This window comes from Sturnira hondurensis, unplaced genomic scaffold (genome assembly GCF_014824575.4).
Source record: "Sturnira hondurensis isolate 20B ecotype Veracruz unplaced genomic scaffold, ASM1482457v3 Scaffold0020579, whole genome shotgun sequence".
Taxonomy (NCBI): Eukaryota; Metazoa; Chordata; class Mammalia; order Chiroptera; family Phyllostomidae; genus Sturnira; species Sturnira hondurensis.
The window spans coordinates 2,768,528-2,795,464 of NW_028093210.1; the positions used below are offsets into that span (position 1 = coordinate 2,768,528).

Sequence of the window (26,937 nt, forward strand, 5' to 3'; positions counted from 1 at the left end):
GCGGGGCTTTCCTCGGTCGCGACTTGGTGACATCACCGTCCGCGCCAAGCTCTCCCATCGGCTGCCTGAGTTGGCTGGTGGGATGGGGCCTCCGTAGAACACGGGGCACTGTAGGGCTGGAGGCTGGATCTCCGTGACCTGGTGTTGCGTTGTATAGGACGACGGGCTGAGGACTGAGCCGGCGGGGGTACTTCTCAGGCATCTGGGCTTCAGGTTGTGCATCCCTAAAATGGGGCAAGTGTTCGCACCCACCAGCAGCGGGGTGTGTAAAAGAACAGGGCAGGAAGTTAACGTCTGTGGAGTCTAGTCACTCTTCAAACCAAGAAAGGCCCCATACCTAAAAAGAGTGAAAGAGAATTTTAGGCTTGACTTGTCTGCACCAAGACGTGACCTCAGGAGCCAACCCCCACCAACAAAAACTGGGCTATTCATTCATTCCATTTCTCTCACCCTGCTGGAGGTACAAGTCTATTTGGGGATTCAGACAGACTCCGTTTATCACAGAAACAAGCCAGGTAAAATACAGATTCTCCGAAGTGTTTGCCAGGCAGCTCCTCCAAATGATTCTGAGGCACACTAAAGACTCACTGCCAAAAAATTCTTTTTTCTTGAAAAAAAGTGTTGTCACTTAAGTCCCTCAGTTCCACTTTTCTTCCTCTCCACGTCCAAGTTGTTTTATACAAGTTGTTTCTTCCTTAAAAAAAAAAAAAGGCTCACTGCCGCAATAAAATAATTGCGCAAAAACAAGGTTACTAGAGACTGTGACGGGAGCAGCGAAGTATAGAGCGCTCCGAGGGGCGTGGAGGGGATGTGTCAGAACGTGCCCAGGTGGAAGTCCCGGAACCCCCAAGTGCCAGGCTTAAGGGACTGAGAAGGTTTAAGAGGCGGGCAGATTTGAAGGAAAGACCAGGAACTTGTCCCACCTAGAAGACGTCAGCCGCAGCCCTCCCTCCCCCGTCCTCTCACCCAGCTGGACCATACAGTCCTCAGTCAGGGTCCTCCAGTGGTTTCCCTTCACACTAACAATCGATTCCAAACCCCTCCAGGTCCTGCATAATCTACCCTCTGCCTCTCACCACCTCACCACACTCCAGACATACCAAGCCAGTCCCAGGCATAGCCATTCCCGGATGTCACTGCAGCTACTCTGGGGGTATTAAAGGGTTCCAGTGTCACATTTCATTCATGGTTCACTCCACTCAGAAAACCATCTTGCCCTGGCTGATAATGCTCAGTGGATTGAGCATGGGCCTGCAAACTGAAAAGCTGCTGGTTCGATTCCCAGGTAGGGCACATGCCTGGGCTGTGGGCCAGGTGTCCAGATGGGGTGTGAGAGAGGCAACCAACCAATGTTTCTCTCCCTCTCTCCTCACTTCCATTTTCTCTGAAAATAAATAGCCTTTTTTGAAAGGAAAATCATCTTGTGTAAGAGCTGACACATTGATCTAAGGGGCAATAGATCTAGCTTGGGGAGCCTTTTTATTTCAGAATGGAGCAGTGGAATTTGGCCAAGGGAACAGGGAAGCCCAGGCTTCTGTTAAGGATGAGTTACTTTGCCAAGACAGGCAGGACCCAGGCTCTGTGGAGGGCAAATCTACCAGGTTCCAGACACACTTACCAGGGACTTCTTTTCACTCATGGCCTGTGGCCTTCAGAGCCATATCCTCAGCCACAGATCCTTGTGATACCATGTCCTCTGGAAGCCCAGGGAACTGTAGCTTTTTAGGTGATCAGGGATCCAAGTCGAGTCTTGATGGGGTCATGGGCAGATTTCTGCCCCTATGCACACAAGGAAAATGGAAGAAGAAATAATTAGATGCAGATGTGCTTGAGTTGATGGATGCTGCAGACTAGCTTAGGGAGAGTAGAGAAGCAGAAGAGGGGAGGGGAGGTAAAGGAGGAGGCCCCCTAGGTCTTCTGACCACCACTGTGGCCACCGTAAGTTTGCTGTTCCTTCTCTAAAGGTCGCTGTCTTCCCTCTCTAAAAGCTTCTGCTGGGGGATACCACTCAGTGAACTGGCTATGATGGTGTATTTAAAAGATACCTTCTGTCCTGGCAAAGAGCTCAGACCACAATTTTTTCTCAGCTTATGGAAGAAAAAATGCCTGCCAAATCTCAAGCCTATTGTGTGTATTGCTTAAGAGAAGACAAGTGAGAATTGGTTTGGCCTGAGAGACTCTACAGGGTGAAAAAGCACTTTCATTCTGTGTGGGCTTGATGCACGTGCATGTGGGTGTTTGGCCAGAGCCAATGGCCCTGAAATTCCTACAGCCACATTCTCACTCCAACGACTGGAGGGAGCAGAGAGGGAAGGCCTGGCCTGCTGCTCTCCCTGATCAGCATGGCTTCCTGGTGGCTGCAGGGCCCCTCTCTCAATGTCTATGCTGGTGAGGTCCTGCTTCTCTCAAGGACTGACCTTTTGCCTGGGTTCATGGACCTCCACTCCAGCCAGAGGCCCTATCTCCTCCCCACATGGCCTCATAAGCAGTGTATGGCATCAGGCCCCAGCAGGCGGGTGATGTTCACAGAGTTTTCTTTGCCAAGACCATTATCTCCTCAGGTATGAAGATGGTCCTCTCAAGATTTTCTGCTCCAGTGGGGTATATCAAAGTCAGGGTGAAAATGCAGACCACTGATGTTTTCCCTGAAGGTGCCAACACCCCCTGGACCCGGGGCAGGTGACGCCGTGGTGCATCAATGTCAGCCAGGTCTCTCTTGAGTGGCGGCTGCCGCGCCTACTGTTCGGGAAACAGGAAGGATGGGACTGATCCGAACTTTTCCCTGAGGAGTCCTATCACCCAGAAGGCTGGCTGGGGTGAGACTCTCCTCATGTTTCTTTGGAAAAGCAAGATGTAACTCTCTCTTTCTTTTAAAGATTTTTATTAATTTATTTAGAGAGTGAGGAACGGAAAGAGAGGGAGAGAAGTATCAGTGTGTGGTTGCCCCTCACATGTCCCGCAACCCAGGCCTGTGCCCCAACTGGGAATCAAACCAGCAACCTTTTGGTGCGCAGGCCCGCACACAATCCACTGAGCCACACCAGCCAGGGCAACTCTCTTATTTTTTTCACAATCTGCATTTTTACAAATGCACTTCACAGTCAGGATGCTCCCTGCTCCTCTGTCCCAGGGCAAACAAAACATTGGACACTCTTTACAGGTAATTCAGGGTTTTAAGTCCTGTGGGGCTATTTGCAGCCTGGGTTCTGCCCGACTCCTGTCCTGTTTAGAGGCTGCCTGTGGTCCTGCCACATTCTTATTCAGGGATTTGAGGAGGGCAGGAGGCCCACGAAGACAAAGGGAACAGGGGGTTCCAGTTCAGAACAAATGCTGTGAAGGAGGCTGAAGAACCATTTGACCAAAACCCCCTCTCCCTAAACCCATGTTAATTGTGAGCATTGAGATGAAGGCAGTTTCAAAGCCAAGGGTTTTTTTCCCCCCATGGTCCCCTATAACCTCACTTTTCAAACTATAGCGTGAGGACCAGAAGCAGTGGCTTCAGGTGGGAGCTTGTTAGAAACTGGGACATTCAGTTTGTCCATCCCCCATACCTACTGGTATGGACATTACAGCCAGAGAAGCGCTGTCCTAAGGTGCACACAGGGCTGTGGAGGACGTGTGCTCCCTGAACTAAGGAGCACTGTGTAATTCTTGACCCCGATGAAAAGACATCATGTTTCCAGCACAAACTGGGTTCCATGCCCTGGCTGTGAGCCCTAGCACCATCTAGAACCTTCCTCTAGCAGTTGTCTATCTCTGTTGAGTGAGTTCTCCTAGGGTTGTACCTCAGAGCCTAGGATCTGCTCGGTAGATGCTTGCTGAGTGAACAAAATGAAGAAAACTTGCTTACTTGAAATCAAGTGTCTAGAGGGTCGGCACCAAGTGAGGATGGGTCTCTCTCAAAACTCTGAGGGTTCTCCCAACAGAGCTCTTACTCTCACGGGTGACACCAGTGCCGGCTGCTGAACCCGACTCTGAACACCTCCTGTATGGCCCCTGGCTACTTCACTTCCCTGCCCCTTTCTCTACATCTCCAGCTCTGGGAGCACAGCCATGATGCCAGCGTCTGGTCCCCAAGACTCTCTTCATCAGTAAACCTCCTGCCACTCTGAGTGCAGCAGCACGTGGGAAAAAAGTGCTGCCTTCTGTGGGCCCTCAATGTGTACACTGATGTGAGGGGTCCTGGGGTCATCAAAGAGGACAAGGAAGGGTGCTGGCCCAGGGAGCCTGGGCACACTTCTCATCATCCTTTCCAACGATGTCCTCTCTGGACACATTCCTGAAGGGCTTGTGGATGCAGAGTCCTCCCCCTCACTCGGAACACTCCAAATCTCATTTCCTTCCTTGAGGATCCTTTAGTTTGAACTTCATCGATTTGCCTATATACAGAGCCCTGGGCACCCAGGATCAGGTGACATGGCCCACTGTGGTCCTTTAGCCCTCTCCAGGTGTTGGGTGGGAGATGGGTTCATCATCCACACTGGGAGTTTAAAGCTCTGGGCACTAGGCAGACCAGCACTGTCAGCATTTCTTTTTCTGTGATGCCACGGTGATCCAGTGGGCACCAGACACAGGCAGACTGAGTCCCACATGGTCTTTTGTAAGGACTTAGTTACCATTTATTGCCCGTTAACTTCTGAGGGGTTACAATGTATTGTAACATTGCCATTTTCCCCAAGGTACCTCCAAAAGTGGGTTCAAGGTGAATCTGTGGAGTAAGGGAGGGAGGGCAGTTTTCAAGGCTGGGAGGGAAAGCTACTTCCAGGCACAAGGACATGGCTCGGGCCCATGCCTGCCCCTCGCTACCCATGAACTCAGGCAAGTTACTGCCTCCATTCTCCCACCTCATGGCCAGGGCAAAGGAGTTGATAATGCATTTAAATAGCACTTGTGGCTCGTGCTGGTTGCACGTGTGACCAGACACACGTTCGTTTCACGTGCCTGGGTAGCAGGTTCAGTCCCCACCTGGGGCACATGCAGGAGACAACCCATTGTTGCCTCTCTCTCACACTGTCTCTCTCCCACTCTCTCCCTTCCCCTCTAATCTTAAAAAAACACAGCACTTGTTACCCCATATGATTATCTTCTATTCAGATAGAAAGCAGAGATTAGAGTTCACTTAGGGCCAAGGCCCTGTGCCACTACCACACCGTCACTCCTGATTCTCAATGCCTCAGCTGCATGGAAGCCTCAGGCCCCCGCTTCCTACGGTCAGATCTCTTGCTCTAGTCTCCCTCAAATCCACTCAACCGTACCTGCACCATTTCCTTAACTAAGGTGTTCTAAGCTGTCAGCACCCTTTGTATTTTTCAGTTCATCCAGTGGTATCGTGGTCAATAAATACTAGTAAATCCTTTAGAAAAGGTGTGAGACATTGGAAACACCCTTTGCTTCCTTATCTACTTACCCAAATTTCCTCGGCCTTGCCCGTTAGCCTGGGTGCTACACTTACTCCAATATAACTAACTCTCCCCTACTCTTAACTTTGCACAATAAACATACTCGAGTCATGCATGGGATGAACATGGGGCATTCTGGGAAGGCATACTGTGGCTTTCCAGTTCCAAGTGGGCTTTGTCTACGTGCTCCTGCATACCCACCTGCTGCAGGGGCACCGCTGCAGTGTTTACTTCCCAGTACCGTTGTCGGGTGAACTTCCTGCTGGCACAAGGCTACCTCCTAGAGCTCAACTCCTTCATTACTTTCTTATTTCTTCAGAGTAGCCCATCTTCCCATGTAGTGCTAAAAGCTCTTTTTGGCCCAAATGAAGTCAGTTTCATTTTATAGTAATCAAAACAAGAAAGTTGTGTCTTCAGCCAGAGATCTCAGGTTTCCCAGAGGCTGCATTCAATTCCTGCTTTTAACATGCTGCATCTTCAAAGACATCATCAAACACATGCACTAGACAACCTCAACAATGCCTTTCAGTCTTACGCTGACTAGCTGCTAAACTACTTCTGAGGGTTGTTAGCCAACTGGAACCATCTTTGAATCCAAGCAGTTTTACCAGCTTTTATTATAAACACCAGCACATTTCAAGTTTCCTCTTTTGATCACAAATATATGACTTTTGTGTTCCCCTCCTAAGCAAACAGCATTGAGACACAGCATCCAGGCTTTCCAGCTTTTCCAGAAACTTCCATCCGCCAAGTGCAGGATGGGCACCCACACACCACTCTCAGCCGCATGCTTTGGCATCTGGATTGCAGGGACATGGACTCCAAGATGAGGTCAGTACAGTTTCAGACTCCAGAATCACCTGAAAAAGATGCCTGCCACTGTTACAGGGCTGCACATCTGGACTTTGGGCCTGGACCTGATCCTCCAGGGCCCCAGAGAGCTCACCCCTTCTTGTCTGAACATTGGGTCGGGGCTTTTCAACCACGGAAGGATCTTCATGGGTGTGAGAAGTGGGCAAGCTGCTGGGCAGGGATGGCCAAGATGGCCCCTGGAGGGTCATGTCCTTGCTTCTCCTTTTGGAAAGGGTGTGGACAGATGGGGGATGTTTAGGGGTGCTAGATAGTCTTATTCTTACCTGGCTTAATTCTCTACGAGATTCTAAGTAAGCTCAGGGCTAAAACAAATTTCTTTAGAAAGTTTCCTCACTTTAGATCCCTGTATCAAGTGTTCTGGAAATAATTCTTTGAATATTGGGCCAAAAGGGAAGCTATTTGGGCCATGATTTCTAAGTTTAACACAACTCCTGATCTAGTCCACTCTCTGGCTGGGGGGCAAGGGATGAGAGATACAACTCAGCTAAACAGTGCTTTGGGAGGGGTCACAGTCTCGAGGACTAACTTCAACTGCCCGGGCAGTGGTCCTGCTCTCAAGATGTGATTTTTATGTTTAAGAACTGAAGTGTGACCCCTTCAGTAGGGGCACCTGAAACTGGATGCAGAGGGGAGGGGTGGGACTAGGTGCAAGAGTCCCTAGAAGCTGGAGGCCTAGTCTTACCATAGCTGGGCTGGTGACCACGGCCCCCAGGCGTTTCCCCCCAGCAGCCTCCAAGGTAGCACTTGCTGTTTCTAGAGGGTAGGAAATGAAGGGCCAAAGCTCCTTCTGCCCAGTCCAGAGCTGGAGGCCATGGCAAGACTGTATGGTGGCATCCTCCCCTACCGTGCGGAGAATTTCAGAGGGAGGCCAGGAACCACCTCTAGTCCCTGGAGCACCCTTTGCCTTACTTCTGGAATTGCCACACAGGAAGGAGTGGGGGTGGGGAGACTGCAAACAAGTACAGGAACCCTCCCTACTCTGATTGCTTGGGGTGGGGTGGCTGAGACAGGGGCAGTGGAAGAGGGGTGACGTACTTTCTCTGATCCATCTGTGTTCCTAACTTTGTGGGCGAAGTTCCCCCGTGAGCATCGAATGTGTGCAGCCATCACTGAGCTGACTGCCTTAATCACTGGGAAGAGAACCTTCCACGTCTTGGCTAAGCCTGGTCGCCACCTCTGTGATGAGTATGACTTTGGCGGCTGCCTCTCCTCTACAAGCAAACAACCAGAACCCTGTCTTACAAAGAACAGATTCCAAAAATATATATAAATAAATAAAAACCTTAAACATTCTTACAGGGATCTTAAAGAACAGAATACATGTTAAAAACTTCAGTAATTTATATCAATTTTAAGCAGTACTTTATATACAATGGGGAAAAAAACACATGCATAGTCCAAATACAATGTTGAAAACAGCATTTTCATAACAAAAACCCCGAACACTAAGTGTTAATACCATATACATGAATTCAAGAAGGACCACCCTTTTTGTCTGTTGCACACAGTTTATTTAACAATATGATATAAGAAATGAGTTGGTACTTTACCATTCTATACAGTGATTGAATCTTCTTGAATTTTCTTATTTATAGTAATTATAGCACTTGCATGATTTACACTAGAATTGCTTTTCCTCATTTCAAGTTTCACATAGAAGAAAGAAAAGAATGCTCTTCTCTATTAACATTAGCATGGTCTAAGAGAATGATCATCCCTATTTTTTGTCTAAAACCAGTTTTATCAGAGAAACAAAGCAACAATTTCTACATCTGCAAGACAAGAGTTTGGCTTAAGCCAGTATGTATAGGTGTGTGTGGGTGTGTACATGTGTGCACACAGTAGCCAATTCCTATTATCGTCCAGGGGTAATACTTGGAGAACGCCCACAGAGTTCACAATAGAAAAAATCTTCCCGCAACGTCAGAAAGTTGTTGGGATACATTATAAGCTTGCATTATTTCAGGAATCAGTTTCTGAATATTATTTCTTCTCACTTTTAAACATAAATGTTTAAAGTCTTGAAAATACAAATAAAAAATATGAATATAATGAACTTGTTTTTCCCGTTAAAAAAAGGCATGAGTCACCAGCAATGACAAAAAAATCCAAACAAACCCCCCTCCCCCCAAAACAAAAAAATAAAATAAAATAAAAACAGAGAGAGAGAGCGAGACCAGATATTTAAATCAACTGGTTTTTAACAAAAAAATATATTCTTTGTATTGTTTCTTTAAACAGCAATCTACCCTTCCATGGCTTGGAAGTAGCAGTTCCATCTAGGAATAAAAAGAGCCTAGATGCTTGGATTTCAGTACAAAAGGTCCAAGAACATGAAAGGGAAAAAAGTGATGCTCTCACAATGCTACAAACCCTCCACAAACTTTTCTAGGGTGTCTCCTGTGGTGTCACCAACCAGGGACAGCTCACTGGACAATGCACTCCTGTTGGGGGTATTCAGCTGTGGTAGCATTGCACTCTGTTCGGGGTTCCCCAAATGTCCCTGATCTATAGAGCTGGCCATGGTGACTGCAAGTCCTGGGTGGGGGGAACCAGTCTGGGGCGAGACGTGGTGTGGTGAAGGCTGGGGCTGTATCCGTGGTGAAGGGCTGGAATGTGGAGGCTGGGACTGGGGCCGTGGAGACTGGACAGGGGCCGGAGACCGCACCTGGCTACTAAGGGATGTGGCCATCTGCTGGCCAGGGAGGTGCGAGGCCTGTGGCTGTCCTGAGAGCATGTGCTGCTGGGGGCTCATAGGATTTGGCTGGCCTGGGGACCCAATCTGCTGCTTCATCTGCTGCTGCTGCAGAATCCGCTGCTGCAGGGCTTGCTGGATGTTTGGGGAGCTGTCTGTGCCCAGCCCAGGCTGCCCCATCTGGCCAAGCTGTCCCATCTGAGCTGCCATCTGACCCATGGAGCTGCCCTGCATGGGCAGGTGTTGCTGCATCCTCTGCTGCTGCATGGCTGGGGGGTAACCTCCAGGTCCTTGAGGCTGCTGGAACTGGCCGTGTCCTGCCATGCCTGCAGCCATACCAGCACTACCCTGCTGTTGCTGCTGCTGCTGCTGTTGCTGCTGCAATAGCTGCCTCCGCAGCATCTCTCTGTACTGTGGGTTCATACTCGCCATGCTGGGGTTGTGCCCCGGGTTCATGATGTTCAGTGCCTGGCCCTGGGGGTTCAGACCTCCTATTGCTTGTTGCTGTGGAGGCACGCCGGGCCGTGGCCCACTGGCTTGCATGGTGTTCAGATTTTGCAGGCTGGGCTGCTGGTGTAGACTGGGCTGGGCCTGGAGGCCGGGCTGGGGCTGCAGGCCAGGCTGGGGCTGCAGGCCGGGCTGACTGGCCACATACTTGGCTGTGCGCTGTTTGATGAAAGCTGCCATCAGCTGAGGGTTTGACTTGAGGATGTTGAGCACCTGCTGTTGCTGCTGCGGGGAGCTGGGAGACTTCAGTGTTCGCAGCAGGTCCTGCAGGGCACCAGGCGAGATGCTCCGGGGTGGCTGCACACTGGGCATCCGAGGTCCGGCCACAGCTGGTTGGGCCTGCATGGACATCACAGGCCTGGGCATGCCCGGCATCGGCTGCTGCTGGGGGAGGGGTGCCTGCTGCCACTGCCCAGGGGGCAGGTTTGGCATGACAGGCCCACTGACCTGGTTGGGTCGGGGCACATTCAGGCCCACAGGGGCCATCTGGCTCACTGGGGTCACCATGCCTGTGCGCCCTGGGGGCATGCCATTGTTGATGTTCACCCGGTACAGGTGCTGCTGTTGCTGGGCCTCACGTTCAATCTGTCGGGCCGCCTCTACTGCTGCAGGTGGTGGCTGGGCAGGGGGTGGTGGAGCCGGCACTTGGTTGGTGGGCTTCCCAGTAGACACTGTGGTAGGAGGCTGAGTTCGAGCTACACTGGAGAAGCCAGCTGGTGACATGCTCACAGGCGAGGGCTGAGGCTGGGTGGGGGGCTGTGGTGTCTGGGGTGTGCTGGGCTGCTGTGTGGGGGTCCCGGGTGGTGCTGAGGTAGGGGAAGGCAGACTCTGCTGAGGCACGTTGCGGGTGTTCATGGTGGCCATCCGCCGGCGCATGAGCTGTGCTTGCTGCAGGCGATGCTGGATCTGCTGCTGACGGAGCTTGTGTTTGATGTTGAGGCAGAAGGGCACGGGGCATTTGTTTTCTTGGCAGTGTTTGGCATGGTAGCAGCAAAGGGCAATGAGCTGCTTGCACACTGGGCAGCCTCCATTGGTCTTGCGCTTACAGCCCTTGGTGTGCTGCACAACCCGCTTCATCTTCTGGCAGGACGGCAGCGAGCAGTTGGCGTTGCGGCACTGGCAGGCGTGCACCAGGGACTGGATACAGCGCTGGATGCTCAGGCGCCGTGACTCCTGTGGGCTCTTGGACTGCGGCTCACCCTGGCTGCCACCCTCGTCGTCTAGGCCCAGCCCCCACTTCACCATCTTGTGGGTGTGGCTCTTTGTGTTGTAGCAGTTGATACAAAGGTCATAGTCCTGTGGATAAGGAAAGGGGACAGACCAGCATCAGCATGCAGCCCAGAGTGACCACACATTATGGCCACCTGCTGGAACCTTCACTTCTAAGAATTCCTCCACAGCACAGAAGGCTCCAAAGACCACATGATCCATCTATCACCCTCACCCTGTCCTCCTCTAGGGGACCCCTGGCCCTTCCCAGGCTGCTTGCTATCTAACACTGTGTGAGCAGGTGCACAGGCTCGACACTGGTCCCCTTTTCCTTCCTTCCTCTGCACCCAGGGTGTGGCACCCAGCCCCGATGCCTGGTGTGGGAAGCCTGGCAATGAAGGAATGACTGCTGCGGTGCCCATTTCCTCCCAAGCACCACATGAGCGTCTAAGGCACCACAGACCTGAGTTCCCAGAGACAGGCCCTCCACTCTTCAGGGCTGCTACTGGGGTTGAAAGGCCTTCACCAGGAGGAAGACCCTGCATTCAAACCACTGTGACAAAATGCCCCTGCCCCAGGTTTGTAAAAGCTACCTACATCTGGAGATTGAGACAACAGGTGCTAGAGTAGAGAACAGAGTCCTATGGCCAGGACTGATAACCTTTTCACAGAACTGACATGAACATCTCAGCAGTAGAAAATGGGAGGGAAAACAAGGAGGCTGAAGAAAGAAGAAAATATAAGATAAGGGCATTACAAAAGCCCTGCTCTCCTCCTCAGAGATCATGAGAAATTCCCATGGGGCCCATGACTATAGGGACCAGCCCAATCGCCCACACTGGCAGAGAGGCGAGGACTGGGTAAAAGTCTGTGACTGTGTGCAGGGGGTGGTAGAGGGCCCACAATAGCCTGATTCACCCCAGGTGAGGGACCTATCTATGCAAGTGACAGACTCTGCTCCTTCATGTAAGTGGCAAAACCTCTACAAGGAGGAACCAGAGTGGCATGGCCAGAAAGTCCCAACCAGGACCAGGGAGAAGGGTCGCCAGACCTCCAACCACAGGGAGCCAGGGACAACAGGCTGACAACAGGGAAGGGGACCCAAGCAGAGCTCTGGTGGGACCAAAGCACTGCCAGTGCCTCTCCCACTCTCTCCACACTCCTGCTGTGGCACCACGAGGCCTGTGGGTGTGCCTGACACAGAAACAGAACTGGGGTTAAGAACACACATGAAATAAAATAACAAGTGCCTGTGATGGTCTCCTCATCCTGAATGAGTCAGTGTGTGCTGACTCCCAGGAAGACCAGCCTGTCCTGCCGAGGGGCTAACTGTGCCCTGGACACATGTCAGTGGCCCACTGCCAGTTCTGTCAGGGCCAGACCACACCCTGGGAAGGGAGACTGGCTTCTTCTTACCTCGAACGTCTGCTGTTGAGCCTAGTGTGGGCACAGAGGAGAAACCCAACCCACAGAGTTAGATCCTCTTATTTGTGAACTCTAAAATAACAATCTTACAACTAACAGTGCCCTGAGAGGACCAGGCCATTCTCCCACCACCACCAGGAAATGCCAACTGTCTAACGGTTCAACCTAAAATGTGAATGCATAGACTGAAGAGGACTGGGGAGGAGCCAAGGGTGCCCCAGACTCGTGGACCACATAGCCCTGCCAGAAGTTCCTTCAGAACGCAGACGTGGGGAGGGAGGTATGGGCCTACCTCGCACACAGTGCAGTGCCAGCGTGTCTCCACATGGTGCTTGCACTCGTTGCAGGTATAGACAAAACGGTCTTGGCCCTGGGTGTGCAATTCCACCAGCATGCACAGCGTGGACCACTTGGACCGCCGCAGGGAGGAGAACTCCCAGTGTTTGTCCCTGGCAAGGGTGAGGAAGGCGTCACGCCCATCCATGAGGTCACAGCTGAGCAGGGGATCAGGGTCAACAATAGGGGGAAGTGTGTTGATGACAGGCCCGGCATGGAGGTGGATCACAAAGAAGACCTGCAGGAAGAACAGTAGGAGACTGTCACCCCACAGAGAGTGGTGCCAAGGAAGTCTGGCCCTGGAGGACCCAGGGCTACCCCTGGGTAGCCTGCGAAACTGAGACTGTGTTGAGCCTGACAAGTACTGTCCCAGGTATGTCAAAGGCCCAACTCCCTGGCAATAAACTGACTTGGTAACGCACTGTGTGGTGTTACCCGACCAACCAGTTCTGCCTTCTAGGGGCTGGTCCTACCCCACACAGCACAGTAGAAAGCACCAGAAAGAATGCCACCATGCTTTCACCCTCCTCTTGGCCAGGGGCAGGGCTGTGGTTTCTCAGTAAACCCCCTCCTTTATCTTGGCCCACAGGGGCACAAATGCCAGGCTCTGAGGCCTGCCCTGGATCTCACCTCTTTGTGCTTCTCCATGGTGGCGTAGAGCTTCTGGGACAAGTCATTGGACACATTGGGCATACTGGGCTTCTTTTTGTTGGCCCGGCTGATACTGCTTTTATTCTTGTTGGTTTTCTTGTTGTTCTTTTTCTTGGCATTTTTGCTGTCACCCTGGCTGCCCTGCAATAACATGCAAAGGTGTCAGACAAGCTCAGCCTCCTCCTCTGGGACCAGTACCAGCTGGGACTCCCAGCTATTGGCCCTGGGGAATGCAGGAAGCCCAGCCTAAGGCTGGAGACCACTGGGCAGATCCCAACCTGCATGGCCTGTAAACACACCACTGCCTTCAGAGGAAACTGCTGGAGGAAAGGTGATGAGGATGGAAGCAGGGCCTGTGTACTCAGCTGAAACTCAGTAGGCACACTGGTGACACATAAAAATAGAGCAAGCACTGCCTGAGCCACAAGGGACACAGATCACATACTTCTTGAAGGAAGGATACACCTGGGATGCTAGTTTGGAATCCAACGAGTGAGGAAAAGTAATTTTTCACTGTTCCACACCATTCCACCGGATACCTGCAGCTCCATGGTATATCCTGCACGCTCAGTGGCTCATTCTACGCCTCACAAAAGCTCCAAATATCCACCATATGTGGGAGACATGGGAAAGGTGCTAATGAAGAAGTGACTGCATAGATAGGAGCAAGAACTTGAAAGTGGCTTATCCAGGTACCAAGCAAGGCCATAGTAGGGCAGGACACCTCCCTGACGCTGCTCCCATTGCCCAGGCACACTCAGGCCTGAAAGCCACCATCACTGCTGCAAATGGCTTAAGTCTGAGGGGTTCTGTTGCTTAGTTAAAACTTTCCTACTCTGGAAAGAACTCAAGCTCTTATTTAGGCTTCAAGGTGGACATTCACTTGGTCTTCCCAAAGAACTTCATTTATAACAAGGGGAGGGAGAGAGAGGACAGAAAGGAAGCGGGAGGAAAAAGAGGGGGGAGGGAGAGAAGTGGGGAGAGGGAGGGAAAAAGAGAAATATTCTTCCTCTCTCTCTGGGTGCTAAAAGGAGTGCTATTCTCGGGGAAGTTCAGTGGCACTCCACCACCACCACCAAGGCACATCTGAGAAAGAGCCAGAGGGGCCTGCGGAATCTTGACAAGTGATTGTAATGTGGACCACGATTGGAAAGGACACTAAGACTTCTGGCCAACATGAAAGCATAGGTAGACACGCTACCTCCTTGCACAAGCGGAAAAAACAACAAATTCAAAAATAAAAAACAACCAGAACTGACAGAAAAGCAAACTGTACGGAAGTCTGACAACCAAGGAGTTAAAGAAGACACATTTGTCCAGACAGGTAGGAGGAATGGAGACAAGCAGCCTAGTGGAGAGGACTAGCGGCAAAGCGGCGGTTGGCGGACTGGGTGAGATGGCGGCTGGCAACCCGGTGGTCCCACATCCGTGTGCAGATAAACGGAGAGAAACAACTGGGGAGTGAGACGAACTGTGCAACCCAGGGTTCTAGTGCGGGGAAATAAAGCCTCAAAAGCTCTGACTATAAAAACTTGTGAGGGCTGAGGTGGCAGGAGAAACTCCTAGCCTCACGGGACAGTTTGGTGGAGAGACCCACAGGGTTCTAGAACATATACAAACCCACCCAACCTGGAAATCAGCACCAGAAAGGCCCAATTTGATTGTGGGTAGCAGGAGAAGTGACTGAAAACTGGTAGGAAGGAGCAAGTGGCACCATTCCCTATCGAACCCCTCCCCAACATACAGCATCACATCACAGCAATGAGGTCTGCCCCACCCTGGTGAAAACCAAAGGCTCTGCCCACTACTACATAACAGGTGTGCCAAGACAAAAAGAGAAATGGCCCAAATTAAAGAACAGATCAAAGCTCCAGAAAAAATATAACCAAGCAATGAAAAAATAACCAACCTATCAGATGCACAGTTCAAAACACTGGTAATCAGGATGCTCACAGAACTGGCTGAAAATGGTAAAAAATTAAAGGAAAAAAATGAAGGCTATGAAATGTGAAATAAAGGAAAATGTACAGGGCACCAACAGGGAAGGGAAGGAAACTGGGACTCAAATCAATGGTGTGGACCAGTAGGAAGTAAGACTAGTCAACCAAAAGAGAATAAAAAAACAAGGACTCAAAAAACTGAGGAGAGGCTTAGGAACCTCTGGGACAACTTTAAACGTTCCAACATCTGCATCATAGGGGTGCCAGAAGGAGAAGAGAAAGAGCAAGAAATGGAAAACTTATTTGAACAAATAATGAAGAAAAACCTCCCCAATCTGTCAAAGGAAAGATTTCTAAGAAGTCCAGAAGCCCAGAGAGTCCCAAAGAAGGTGGACCCAAGGAGGAACACACCAAGGCACACATCATTAAGTTACCCAAGATTAAATATAAACAGAGAACCCTAAAAGAAGCAAGAGGAAAGGAGAGAGTTACCTACAAAGGAGTTTCCATTAGACTATCAGCTGATTTCTCAAAAGAAACCTTGCAGGCAAGAAGGGACTAGAAAGAAGTACTCTAAGTCATGAAAGGCAAGGACCCACATCCAAGATTGCTCTATCCAGCAAAGCTATCATTTAGAATGGAAGGGTTGATAAAGTGCTTCCCAGATAAGGTCAGGTTAAAGGAGTTCATCATCACCAAGCCCTCATTACATGAAATGTTAAAGGAACTTACCTAAAAAAAAGATGAAAACTATGAACAGTAAAATGACGACAAACTCATAGCTATTAACAACCAAACCAAAAAAAAAAAAAAGTCTAAGAATCACAGAAATGGAAATCACATGGAAGATTACCAGTGGGGGAGCCGAAGGGGGTGATAGGGGAAAAAGGTACAGAGATTAAGTAGCATAAATGGTAGGTAGAAAACAGACAGGGGGAGGTTAAGAATAGTACAGGAAATGTAGACACCAGAGAACTCATATGTATGACCCATGGACATGAAGTAAAGGGGGCAGAGATTGGAATGCGGGTAAGAGAGGGTATGCAGGGTGGAGGGGAATAAAGGGGGGAAATGGGACAACTGTCATAGCATAATCAATAAATTATATTTAAAAAAAGGACACTGGTAAAAACTAAGTACACTGAATCTGGTTAACAATGATGGACAAATATTGGTCCAGCAATTGTACCAATGCAGCACACCAATTTAAGATGTCATCAGGAGAAACTGGTCCTGGAATATAAGTAACTCTGTACCATCTCCTCAAGTTTTCCATAAGCCTTTATTCTAAAATATAAAGCCTATATTTTAAGTCATAAAATAAACAGATTCTCTGCACAGCTTAAGAAATATGGGTAAATAACTTTTTTGTCACCAAAGCAACAGCACATATGCACATTTACTTTGTGTATTTTTCTTCACAAAGTTGGGGTTACATAGGAATTGAGGCTGCATCCTGTTTCTTTCCCGTTATAGCAAAGCATTTCCTCATTTATCCCATTAAAGATCACTTTTAATGGCAAAGCAGCTTTCAACTGGAAGTGCTGTCTGTAACTAAGGGAACGCTTAGTTATGTGAACTAGGCACACTAAACAGTGCCTCTCTGTCCTTTGTCTCCATGTCCTGCTCTCTCCACCATGCAAATCCATGGTCAGCAAAGAGAGTCAGCCCTTGTCTATTTCCATCTCCCAGAAAGTACTTCCTCCCCAGCAGGCCACAGACAGACACGTCACCCTTGAACAGGACTCACAGCTGGGGCCTGAAATGCCCCCAACCCTTGCCTGCCGAGTCCCTCTCTATGGAATCTCCACCTTCACAGCAGACTCTCCTCCCTCTGCTGTACTGGTCACTGTCCTCCACCATCCAGATGCGCATTCAGATTCAGGCTACCTCCCATCCAGAGGTGTCTGGCATTGGCAGACACACATAGGGACCTTGGGGTTCACAGGCCAGGTCTGATCTCTCTCCCAATAAAAGTGAATTTCTGCCCTGGCTGATGTGGCTCAGTGGACTGAGAGTGGGCCTGTGAACCAAAGGGTCACTGGCTACACTCTCAGTCAGGACACATGCCTGGTTTTCGGGCCAGGTCCAGAGTGAAGAAAATGTGAGAGGCAACTACACACTGATGTTTCTCTCACTCTCTTTCTCCTTTCCTTCCTCTCGTTCAAATCAATCAATCTATCAATCAATCTTTAAAAAACAAAAGAGAATTACTGCTAAAATCCAGCCAGCTCTTCAAAGGTTGGCTGAGTAGGAGAGCTCCCGGTGAAGCACGCTTGCCTGGTATAGTACAGACACTGAGCAAGTCACGCTAGACCCTGACTCTGGATGCCAGCCCCACACAACTTCCTGAGCACACCTGTAAGGGCCACAGACTTTCACAGCTCCTCTAGAGTATCAACAGGCACCTTAACACTAACACGTCTACAGCTGATTCTAACTTCTTCCCCTCAATATGCTCTCCCTCTTCTGCAGCAAAAGACACAACAGGAAGCCTTGACCCAGCATTTTCCTTACCCGCCACAAATTCTGGGGTTACTAATCTCAAAATTCATCACATATTTCTCATGGCAGCTATAGCTATGACCCCAACTACGTCTTATGGGACACCCTGAAACACAGCACACTCACTTAGAACTCAGTCACTCATGTCTGCTGCTCCTCCTTTTGGAAGCTCCTTCTTAACTTGACCCTCTGGGTTCCTTCTCACCAGGTCAGTCTCTGCTCAGATGCCTCTGCCCCAGAAAAGGATCCACTACCCCCACCCAGAAGTGACTCTATCTTCCCGTGCTTTCTTTTCTCCAAAGCCTCCACCTCTCTCTCAGAGTGTGCTAGGCATGTTTTTCTTGTTTCTACTAGAACATACACCGCTGACAGCGGGGATGATATTTTCCTTTGTTCTCACTATACTGCTCAGGCCCATGCCTGCACAATGAGGACTTGGGGTAAGTGCATGAGTGCAGACAACACTGGAAGCTGTGGGTGTGTTTAGTTTGTAAAGTACTCTTTTAATATCATTTTTAAAAGACTTTATTTACTTATTATCATTTTTTGAGAGAGAAGTAAAGGGAGGAGAAAAAGATGGAGTGAATTTTATCAGTTGTCTGTTGCATGGCCCCAAGGGGGGACCTGGTCTGCAACCTAGGCATGTGTCCAAACCAGTTTGGGAATCAAACTGGTGACCTTTCATTCTGCACTCGGGTGATCAATCCACTGAGCCACTGCCAACCAGAGCTTCTTTATTTTTATTATTTTAAGTATATTTTATTTATGATGCTATTACAGTTGTCCCATTTTTCTCTTTATCCCTCTCCTGCCTGGTACCCCATTCCCACCAGCATTCCCTCCCCTCCTTAGTTCATGTCCATTGGTTGTACATAGAAGTTCTTTGGCTTCCCATTTCCTATACAATTCCTAACCTCCCCCTATCTATTTTCTACCTACCATTTATGTTACTTATTCTCTGTATCTTTTCCTCCTCCTATTCCCCCACTGATAACCCTCCGTGTGATCTCCACTTCTGTGATTCTGTTCCTATTCTAGTTTGCTTAGTTTTTTTTAGGTTCAGTTGTTGGGAGTTATGAATTTGTCATCATTTTACTGTTCACAGTTTTGACCTTCTTCTTCTTAGATAAATCCCTCTAACATTTCATGTAAGGGCTTAGTGATGATGAACTCCTTTAATCTGACTTTATCTGGGAAGCACTCTATCTGCCCTTCCATTTTAAATGATAGCTTTGCTGGACAGAATAATCTTGGATGTAGGTCTGTGCCTTTCATGACTTTGAATACTTCTTTCCACCCCTTCTTGTCTACAAGGTTTCTTTCAAGAGAAATCAGCTGACAGTGTAATGGGAACTCCTTTGTAAGTAACTGTCTCCTTTTCTCTTGCTGCTTTTAAGATTCTCTCATCTTTAACATTGGGTAATTTAATGAAAATATGTCTTGGTGTGTCACTCTTTGGGCCCAACTTCTTTGGGACTCTCTGAGCTTCCTGGACTTCTATGTCTATTTCCTTCACAAGACTGGGGAAATTTTCTCTCACTACTTTATCAAATAAAATTCCAATTTCTCACATTTCCTTTTCTCCTTCTAGCATGCGTAACTCGGATGTTGGAATGTTTAAGTTGTCCCATGGGTTCCTAAGCCTCTCCTGTTTTTTTAATTCTTGTTTTTCCATTCTGTTCTGATTGAATGTCTATGCCTACCCTTTGCTCCAAATCACTGATCTGAATACTGGTTTCCTTCTCTTCACTGTCAGTTCTATGTGTATTTTTCTTTCACTTTTCAAAGTCTTTATTTTCCCCCCTATTTTGCAACCATACTCAATCATTTCTGTGAGCATCCTGACTGCCAGTGTTTTAAACTCTGCGTCTGACAGGTTAGCCATCTCCTTGTCGCTTAGTTTTTTTTCTGGAGTTTTGATCTATTCTTTCATTCGGACTATATTTCTTTGTCTTGGTGCACCTGTTATTTTGTAAGGGGCAGAGCCTTAGATATTTACCAGGACGTGGCAACCTACATCACCGCACTGTGGTACTATATGCAAGGGAGGTATCAGGGAGGGAACAACTCTGCTTACTCAGCTCTCATCTGGCTTTCAGTCACACCCCCCCCCCTCCGCTTCCCACAAGCAAAATGTGTCTTTTCAGGAGCTGCCCTGGTGCTGACTCCTGGGTGGGAGGGCTTGTGTACATTTTAGGATCCCCTGAGCCCCTCCAATGGACTCTTCTGTGAGACTGGGAGTTTCTCCCGTCACCTCAACCCCCACAAGTTTTTATAGCCAGAGGTTTTGAGGCTTTATTTTCCCACACTGGAACCCTGGGTTGCACAGTCTATCACTCTCCCCAAGTTCTCCTCCTGGTTTATCTATACACAACTGTGAGACCATCTGATGCCTTGCCACATGTCCTCTCTATCCTTCCTACCAGTCTAGATAAATGTTTCTTCTTTAACTCCTTCGTTGTTGGACTTCCATACAGTTCGCTTTTCTTGGCAGAAAAAAACAACAGTTCTGGTTAATTCTGGTTTTAAAATTGGTTGTTACCCTTCTTTTGGTTGTGTGAGGAATTGAGATGTATCTACCCACATCTGCATCTTGGCTGGAGCTACTACTGTTATTATTTTTTAAATTGTATTTTTTAAAAAATTTAATTGTTGTTCAAGTACAGTTTTCTGCTTTTTACCCCCATCGCAGCCCACCCGCCCCAGCTCTCCTCCCCCGCCGTTATTGTCCAGGTATCCTGTATTATTTATTATTATTATTATTTTATTCTCACCCCAGGACATTTTTTCATTGCTTTTTAGAGAAAAGAAAAAAGAGAGGACGGAAAAGAGAGATGAAGGGAGAGAAAGAATGATGTGACAGAGAGAATCACCAACTGGTTATTTTCCGTGTGCCCTGGTAAGGGAATCAATACGTGCCTGAATCAGAAATCAAAACCACAAACTGTTTGGCTATGGGTGACATTCCAGTCAACTGAGTCACACTGGCCAGGGTTGTAAAGTCCTTTAAAAAAAAAAAATCCTCACTAGAGGTTATGCTTAGTGGGGAAAGGAGGGAGAGATTAGGAGAGAAACACCGATGGGCTGCTTCTTGTATGTGCTTCAACCAGGGCCAAACCGGCAACCCAGGCATGTGCCCTGACCCAGAAGTGAACCTACCACCTTTCAGTTTACAAGACATTACTCCAACCAAATGAGCTACATTGGCCAGGGCTGTATTGTTTTAAATCAATTGATTGGTTCTTGACTGTGATGCATCTATCTCAGTTTCTGTCTGTTCTGGGATCCCTGGCCAGGTGCCCGTGTTTCTCATTTTTCCATGTCTTAACATTCCTTATCTGTTCTGTCCAGAGATGATGGAGCAAGCACTTCCCATCCTCTTCTATTAGGTGATGAGTCTCCAGTGCCCACATGCCAGTTTGCCCAATAACCAGTGTGGGCTGTGCTCCCAGGCCACAGACCTGCTACGTGTGGTGACAAGGTAAGGTTATGTGTGAAAAATCTACCACAAAGAATGCCACATCCTATGAACTCAACAGCACAAGTTCTCTCCAGCCTGCCAGAATTCAGCCATCAGCACACATCTGGGCTAGCAAGCTTTCCAGAAGGAAAGTGGTGGGGGTGTCGGGGCTTTACCTCCGTTGTCTCACTGGCTGCAGTGCTCTCTTCCTTCTTCCTCTCTTCTTCTTCTTGTTCCAGTTCCTTAATGCTCTCCTCCAACACATTGGGCCAGAAGTCACCCTCAAAATAGGGCAGTTCCTTGGCACTGGTGAGCCTGTCTTCAGTTGCTTGTTTAAAAATGTCCTGGAGATTGAACAAAGAACAGCAGTGAGACAAGCACACCCAAGGAAAGTTCCCGAGGAGGGGATGGTATAGGGCTATGACACTGAAGAGGATGCTGGTGCAGTGTATTCCCATGGTGCACAATGGCCAAGATCAGACAATTTAAACAGGCAACACAACAGCATGGCTTTTAGACTGCCAACTAAAAGATCTTGACAGACTGCAGATAAAATGCTTTTGCATGTTTTACTTTTATTTTTTTGCTTTCTAATCTCTGTAAGTGAATACAATTCTAACATGTGAGCGTGAGAGGAAGACACATGAAGGTATGGAAATCAGTGGTGACAAACCCACTGCACGCCCTCCTACAGCAAGCACCCGGTACCTTGTAGTCATGGATGATTCGCTCTGCAAAAGCCTTGTCCAGCATCTTTTTGTACCACTCCTGCAAGCGCTTCGGTTTGGGGATTTTTTGATCAGGGGGGTGGCAATGGAAGATGTAGTCATCTCCTTCACTAGGAGGACAGGCCCAGATGTGTCCTGTCACATACCTGCAGGACACATATACATAACTCAGATTAAAGGGCTTAGCAAAACTGTTCCTGCCTTCGAGAAGTACAGCTGAGGAATGGGACAAAGCAAGGACAGAAATAACTACAAAGAAAAGAGAAAGCAAAGAAATGACCACAGTGCTTGTGGCAGAACATGTAAGATGTTGAGAGGGGTTCCAAACTAGTATCCTGGGAGAGGGGGATGTGTGAGTTAAGGCCAAAGATCTCTAGAGTGCCCAAATGCACGCCTGGAAGTCAGCCCTAAGAAGCTCCCTTCTCAGGGTGAGCACGTTGGAAAAGGGGCCTAGGCTGCAAGACAACCTGTGAGCACAGGAGAAAGCCCGGGAAAACAAGAGATTCATCAGGTATATCAAATGGCTTCTACTCAGGAACACAATGAATTTCTTAACTACTTTCTTCTTCACACAGAAAAGGCAGTTGGGTATTTATTTCCTCCTAAGGGTTTAAGTTAAAATAAAACATTCATTCTGTTTAAGACACTTCAGTCAAATACCTCTAACGTTTTCAAATTTGGGAAAGGAATATGACACAGATCTAAAACATGTGATCTGAGCTAGAGAAAGAAGATGCAAGAAACCACATCTTACAGGGTTCCATTCATTCGAAATATCCAGAAAAGACACATTTATGGGGACAGAAACTAGATCAGTGGTGACTGGGGACAGACATGGAACAGGGATTAACAGCAAATGGGCACAGGGATCTTATTGGGGGATGACAATGTTCTGAGACTGATTCATGGTGATGACCATACCACTCCATAAAGTTACTGGAAATCAGTGAAGTGTATACCTTTAACAGGTGAATTTGACAATACATAAAATATGATTCAGTAATTTTTTTAAAGAGAGAGACCAGAATGGAAAAATAATGAAAAGAACACAGAGGCAGGAACACCACACGCACTGTGCTGAGAAGCTCTGAGAGCACTGGAGGAGCTCTGGAGACTTTGGAATCCAGCTAACGACGTTAAAATGAAACTTAAACACTTCCACACTTTCACAAAATAAATACACAGTAAAAATTAAAAAATGGAGGCTATTAGTACTGGATAATCTGAATGAAACTTACCCCAATTTTTTCACATACTCTAAATATCCAATAAGGATCTCATGGTAAACGGCTGTCCGAAGGCATCGGGGCCGGAAGAAGTGAATACTGTCCAAATAAGATATGTACACACGCCTGGGGGTGGAGGAAGAAAAATTAATTGGAAGTTCAGGGTATCCCCTAAACTTGAAAGCAAACAGCATCCCCCCCAAAAACAAGCTACAGAAATACATTTTGTTTTGATAGCATTTACACTGGCCACAAACAGGACATAAGAAAACTCCCATGAGCAACTGCCTCTGCCAGTCAATAAATGGAATCCAATTTCATCACTAAACTGAGAAGCAATGGCATCACTCACCATGGAGAACCATGGAAAGATAAGGTCAAACTAAGAAGAGCCATTTTCAATTCCCTCACCCAGATTCTAGAATGAACACGAAAGAACTCTTTGTAGAGGTACTTCATTTTTCCAGGTGCATCAGAAAATGTCCAGGCTCATGGGAGTAGCCCCTACCCTATTCTCTGTGGGTCTACCTGGCCCAGGTAAGATAGAACAACAGCAAAACCAGAACCAGGACCCACGAATACTCAAAACACAAAACATACTTGAAACTCATAAAAATGCTTCACTTCCCACTGTCTTAGAGGGAACCTAAACTACTTTGGTTAATCAAGTGTGAATTATTTAATTTAAACCACGCTTTAAAACACACAGGTCCTCTCAGACACACAGAGCCTGAGTCTGTCGTAACACAGCAGGACACCCCCTGAAAGAAGAGAGAGGACTACCTTGTGTTTGGAGGGGGACAATCAGAGCCATACTCTTGGACGTGCATCCCAAAGAAGCACACATCTACTCCGTCAATTTCTTCAAAAGCAAAGAGAGCTTTGGTTCGATACGGGAAAGATTCAGACATTTCCCCAGAGTCCACAAACCTGAAATAAAGTCAGAACCTGATGTTTGCACACGTCATTGCTTACAACCTAAATCTCCTGCTCTAAACCTACTCAGGACAGAGAAGATCAAGCCTGTCATCTCTTCTGATTACCAGCCCAGAACTTCCCACCAGCCCGAGCAGCGTGGAGCCACGATCCCATTCTTTGTAACTGCTTCACTTGGCTGGAAATTTTACCACCTCTAATGAATTTGGGATAGCGAAAAGGGCTTGCTACACCCTAACCATGGAAAAGCCTGTAAGTTATGCAAAAAGCCTTGTCAGAAAGTAGGGCCTTCTGTTAACCAGGAGGGGTCAAGCACTAGAACAGTGCTGTTTTAGAAAATGACACAATGTCTACACACGAACCGTGACTTCATCCCAGGCTTGACCTCCACAGTCTTGTCTGAGCTGGCCACCACTCGGACAAAGACCTCCCCTGCTTCTGGATGATTCTGTCGCCGTAAAAACTTGTTGACTCGGTCTTCCAAGTGATTTCCCAACCGTGTGGTCTGTAGTCCTGGAAAGTTTAGAAGCAGGTGAGGGGGCTTTGGAAGGGCTATGAAGGCAGCAACAGAGGCCACAGAATCCACTTTTCCCTTTTAGGGTAGTCTAATATATTGTAGGAGTTAATGCTCTCTAGATCCAGAAGGGATCTGGTCTATACTATGAGGTGAGAGTTTTATGAGGAAAAGGGGTGCTCTGGGATCTCAGGCACTTCATACCCTGAAAATTGCCATCAAGTGCCCACATTATTTCCATCCTTTTAAAATTATTTTTATTTATTTGTTTTTAGAGAGGAAGAGAGGGAGAGAAACAATGTGTGAGAAACATCAACAGCTTGCCTCTCTCATGCCCCCAACTGGGGACTTGGCCTGCAGCCCAGGCATGTGCCCCAACTGGGAATGGAAATGTCGACCTTTCAGGCACTCAATACACTGAATGCACCAGCCAGGGCAGGATATTTTCACCTTTTTCAAACTATAAGGGGCAGAACAGTCAGAAAGGTGGACCTAGATCTGAAAGATGATGGGCTGTGGGGTAAAGTAGGGGGGCAGGCATGAGGAGAGCCATATTGTGCCCACCAGCCTTCTGCCTCCCTATTCCCCAGGCCTCGGTGAAGTATAGATATGGTCCTGGGTGCTTGCACGTGGCTGCTCAGGGTCACAGCTGTGCCTCAAGCCAAGAATGCTCATGAAGTGGGGGGCCTGCCACTGCTTTCCCTGGAGGAGGGCAGGTCTGGTGCACACGTGTTCCGTGATCTGCTTTCCTCTTGTTGCCCAGCTTTGAGAAGAGTACACTCTGCAGAGTCAAGAAATAGTACACAGCACATTCCACTGCCAACTAAGCCCTGGTTGTTTCTATCATGGCAGGAGCACTGGCACTGTCTCAATACCAAACCTGCCTTGCTCTGCTCCTGGGTAGGCTCCTCTCCTCCATAACCCTCTCTCCCAAGAAATGCTCCAGGCATGGCCACTGTGACAGGGGATATACAGCAAGCTACCCAGCAAAACATTAGTCATAACATAAAAACTCTTTGCACACGAAAAAAAAAAGACTAGTAAGAGTAGCACGAGGTTCGCAATGATTATTTATATATAATGGGATTTTAAAGATATTTTCTTTTTTGAGAGAGAAGGTAAGGGAGGGAAAAAGAGAGGGAGAGAAACATCAATGTGTGGTTGCCTCTCACATGCCCCAGCTGGGGACCTGGCCTGCAACCCAGGCATGTGCCCTGACTGGGAATCTTATCAGTGACCTTCCAGTTCATAGGCTGGTGCTCTTAATCCACTGAGCCACACCAGCCACGGCAATGTTTTTTTCTTTATGTTTATTGATTTTTAAAATATTTACAACATTAATGAGAAGTTTTTTGAAAAAGCTATTTGGGATTTTAGAAGATTCCTTACTGAGGTCAAGAATATATGGAAAATTTACACTAACTTTCTAAATTCCATTTTCTGCAATAAACCCATCAATGATAGGGTGTGTTTTTTTTTTTTTGGATAAGGTATATACAACGGCAATGAAATAAAAACCCCACAGGAAAATAAAACTTGAAAGGCTGTAAAAATAGGGGCAGTGGATTTGTGACCTATTTCCTACTCTGATGAAGATGTACCCTGCACACAGCCATGTGGTCAAGCTCTGGACCCCTCACATTCTGCACACCCCACGGCCGAGACAGCTAGCCTGAGAAATGCAGCATTAGCTGCAAGGACCCACAGGCCATCTTGTGTCTTCTTTGGGAAGCCCCTGAGAAAAAGTCTCATGTTCTTGCCCATATCCCTCCATTCCCCTCCACACTGCCACTGAACACATTTTATTCCCTCATGAGGCGGTTTCTTATCCAGAAGGGGGAGGACATAGCTAAGAAGGGCCACCATTGTGAGGGAACCCCCTTCCCTTGTGAAAATATCACCCTACGCACTAAAATTTTCAAAAAGCAAACAAAGGACCTTTAAAATTAGGTCTTTACTTTTTTTCTTCAAACCACCCAAGTTACCTGCACTAAAAAAATGTACTTAAACAAAACAACTTATAATAATGTTGTTATGAGCACCAAACAAACACTGTGAAAACGTAAAGAGGGCTAGAGAGTAGTTCCTGCAGGGACGGGGTACGACACGTAGGAAGGTCCAGTGAAACTGTGGGGAGCACCCAGCACAAGCTCAGAGATGCAAATACTGGAGATGCAGTTTCTCCTGGGTGAAAATTGGGTGATTCTCATTCATGTGATACGTACGCAGAGGTATATTTCAGGTCCTACAGTATTTATACAACAAGCTCTTCCCCCAGATGTCATGACTGCAACCTCTTTGCAGTCAGTGCACACTCTTCTGCCTCCTCCTTACACCACTGCCTAGTTTCCTGCAGTATGGTTGCATCCTTTTACTTAGTCACTTGTCCTCGCTTTCCCATCACCTGTCACCATGTTGCTCGAAAGAGCATCCTTGTACTGCCTATGCATGCACAAATATCTTTGCAGGATACATGAAAAGTGAAATTGCTGAGTCTAAAATGAACATTACAAATTGTATATCCCTCCACTGG

The 26,937-nt window shown here is 47.9% G+C and overlaps 1 protein-coding gene across 2 annotated transcripts in view; it reads right to left on the reverse strand.

Annotated features, from left to right (window-relative positions):
* Nucleotides 1-5,998: 5,998 nt before the first annotated feature.
* The window catches only part of CREBBP (CREB binding lysine acetyltransferase), a 145,042-nt gene continuing 124,103 nt past the window's right edge, over nt 5,999-26,937 (reverse strand). For both annotated transcript variants that reach the window (XM_037029955.1, XM_037029954.1), the window contains 8 exons: nt 24,253-24,403; nt 23,738-23,884; nt 22,967-23,080; nt 21,709-21,874; nt 21,177-21,344; nt 13,075-13,236; nt 12,401-12,682; nt 5,999-10,770 (listed from right to left, as the gene is read on the reverse strand). In XM_037029955.1, the coding sequence (XP_036885850.1) occupies nt 8,638-10,770; nt 12,401-12,682; nt 13,075-13,236; nt 21,177-21,344; nt 21,709-21,874; nt 22,967-23,080; nt 23,738-23,884; nt 24,253-24,403 (3,323 nt within the window). In that variant the 3' untranslated portion in view covers nt 5,999-8,637. The remainder of the gene's footprint in view (nt 10,771-12,400; nt 12,683-13,074; nt 13,237-21,176; nt 21,345-21,708; nt 21,875-22,966; nt 23,081-23,737; nt 23,885-24,252; nt 24,404-26,937) is intronic.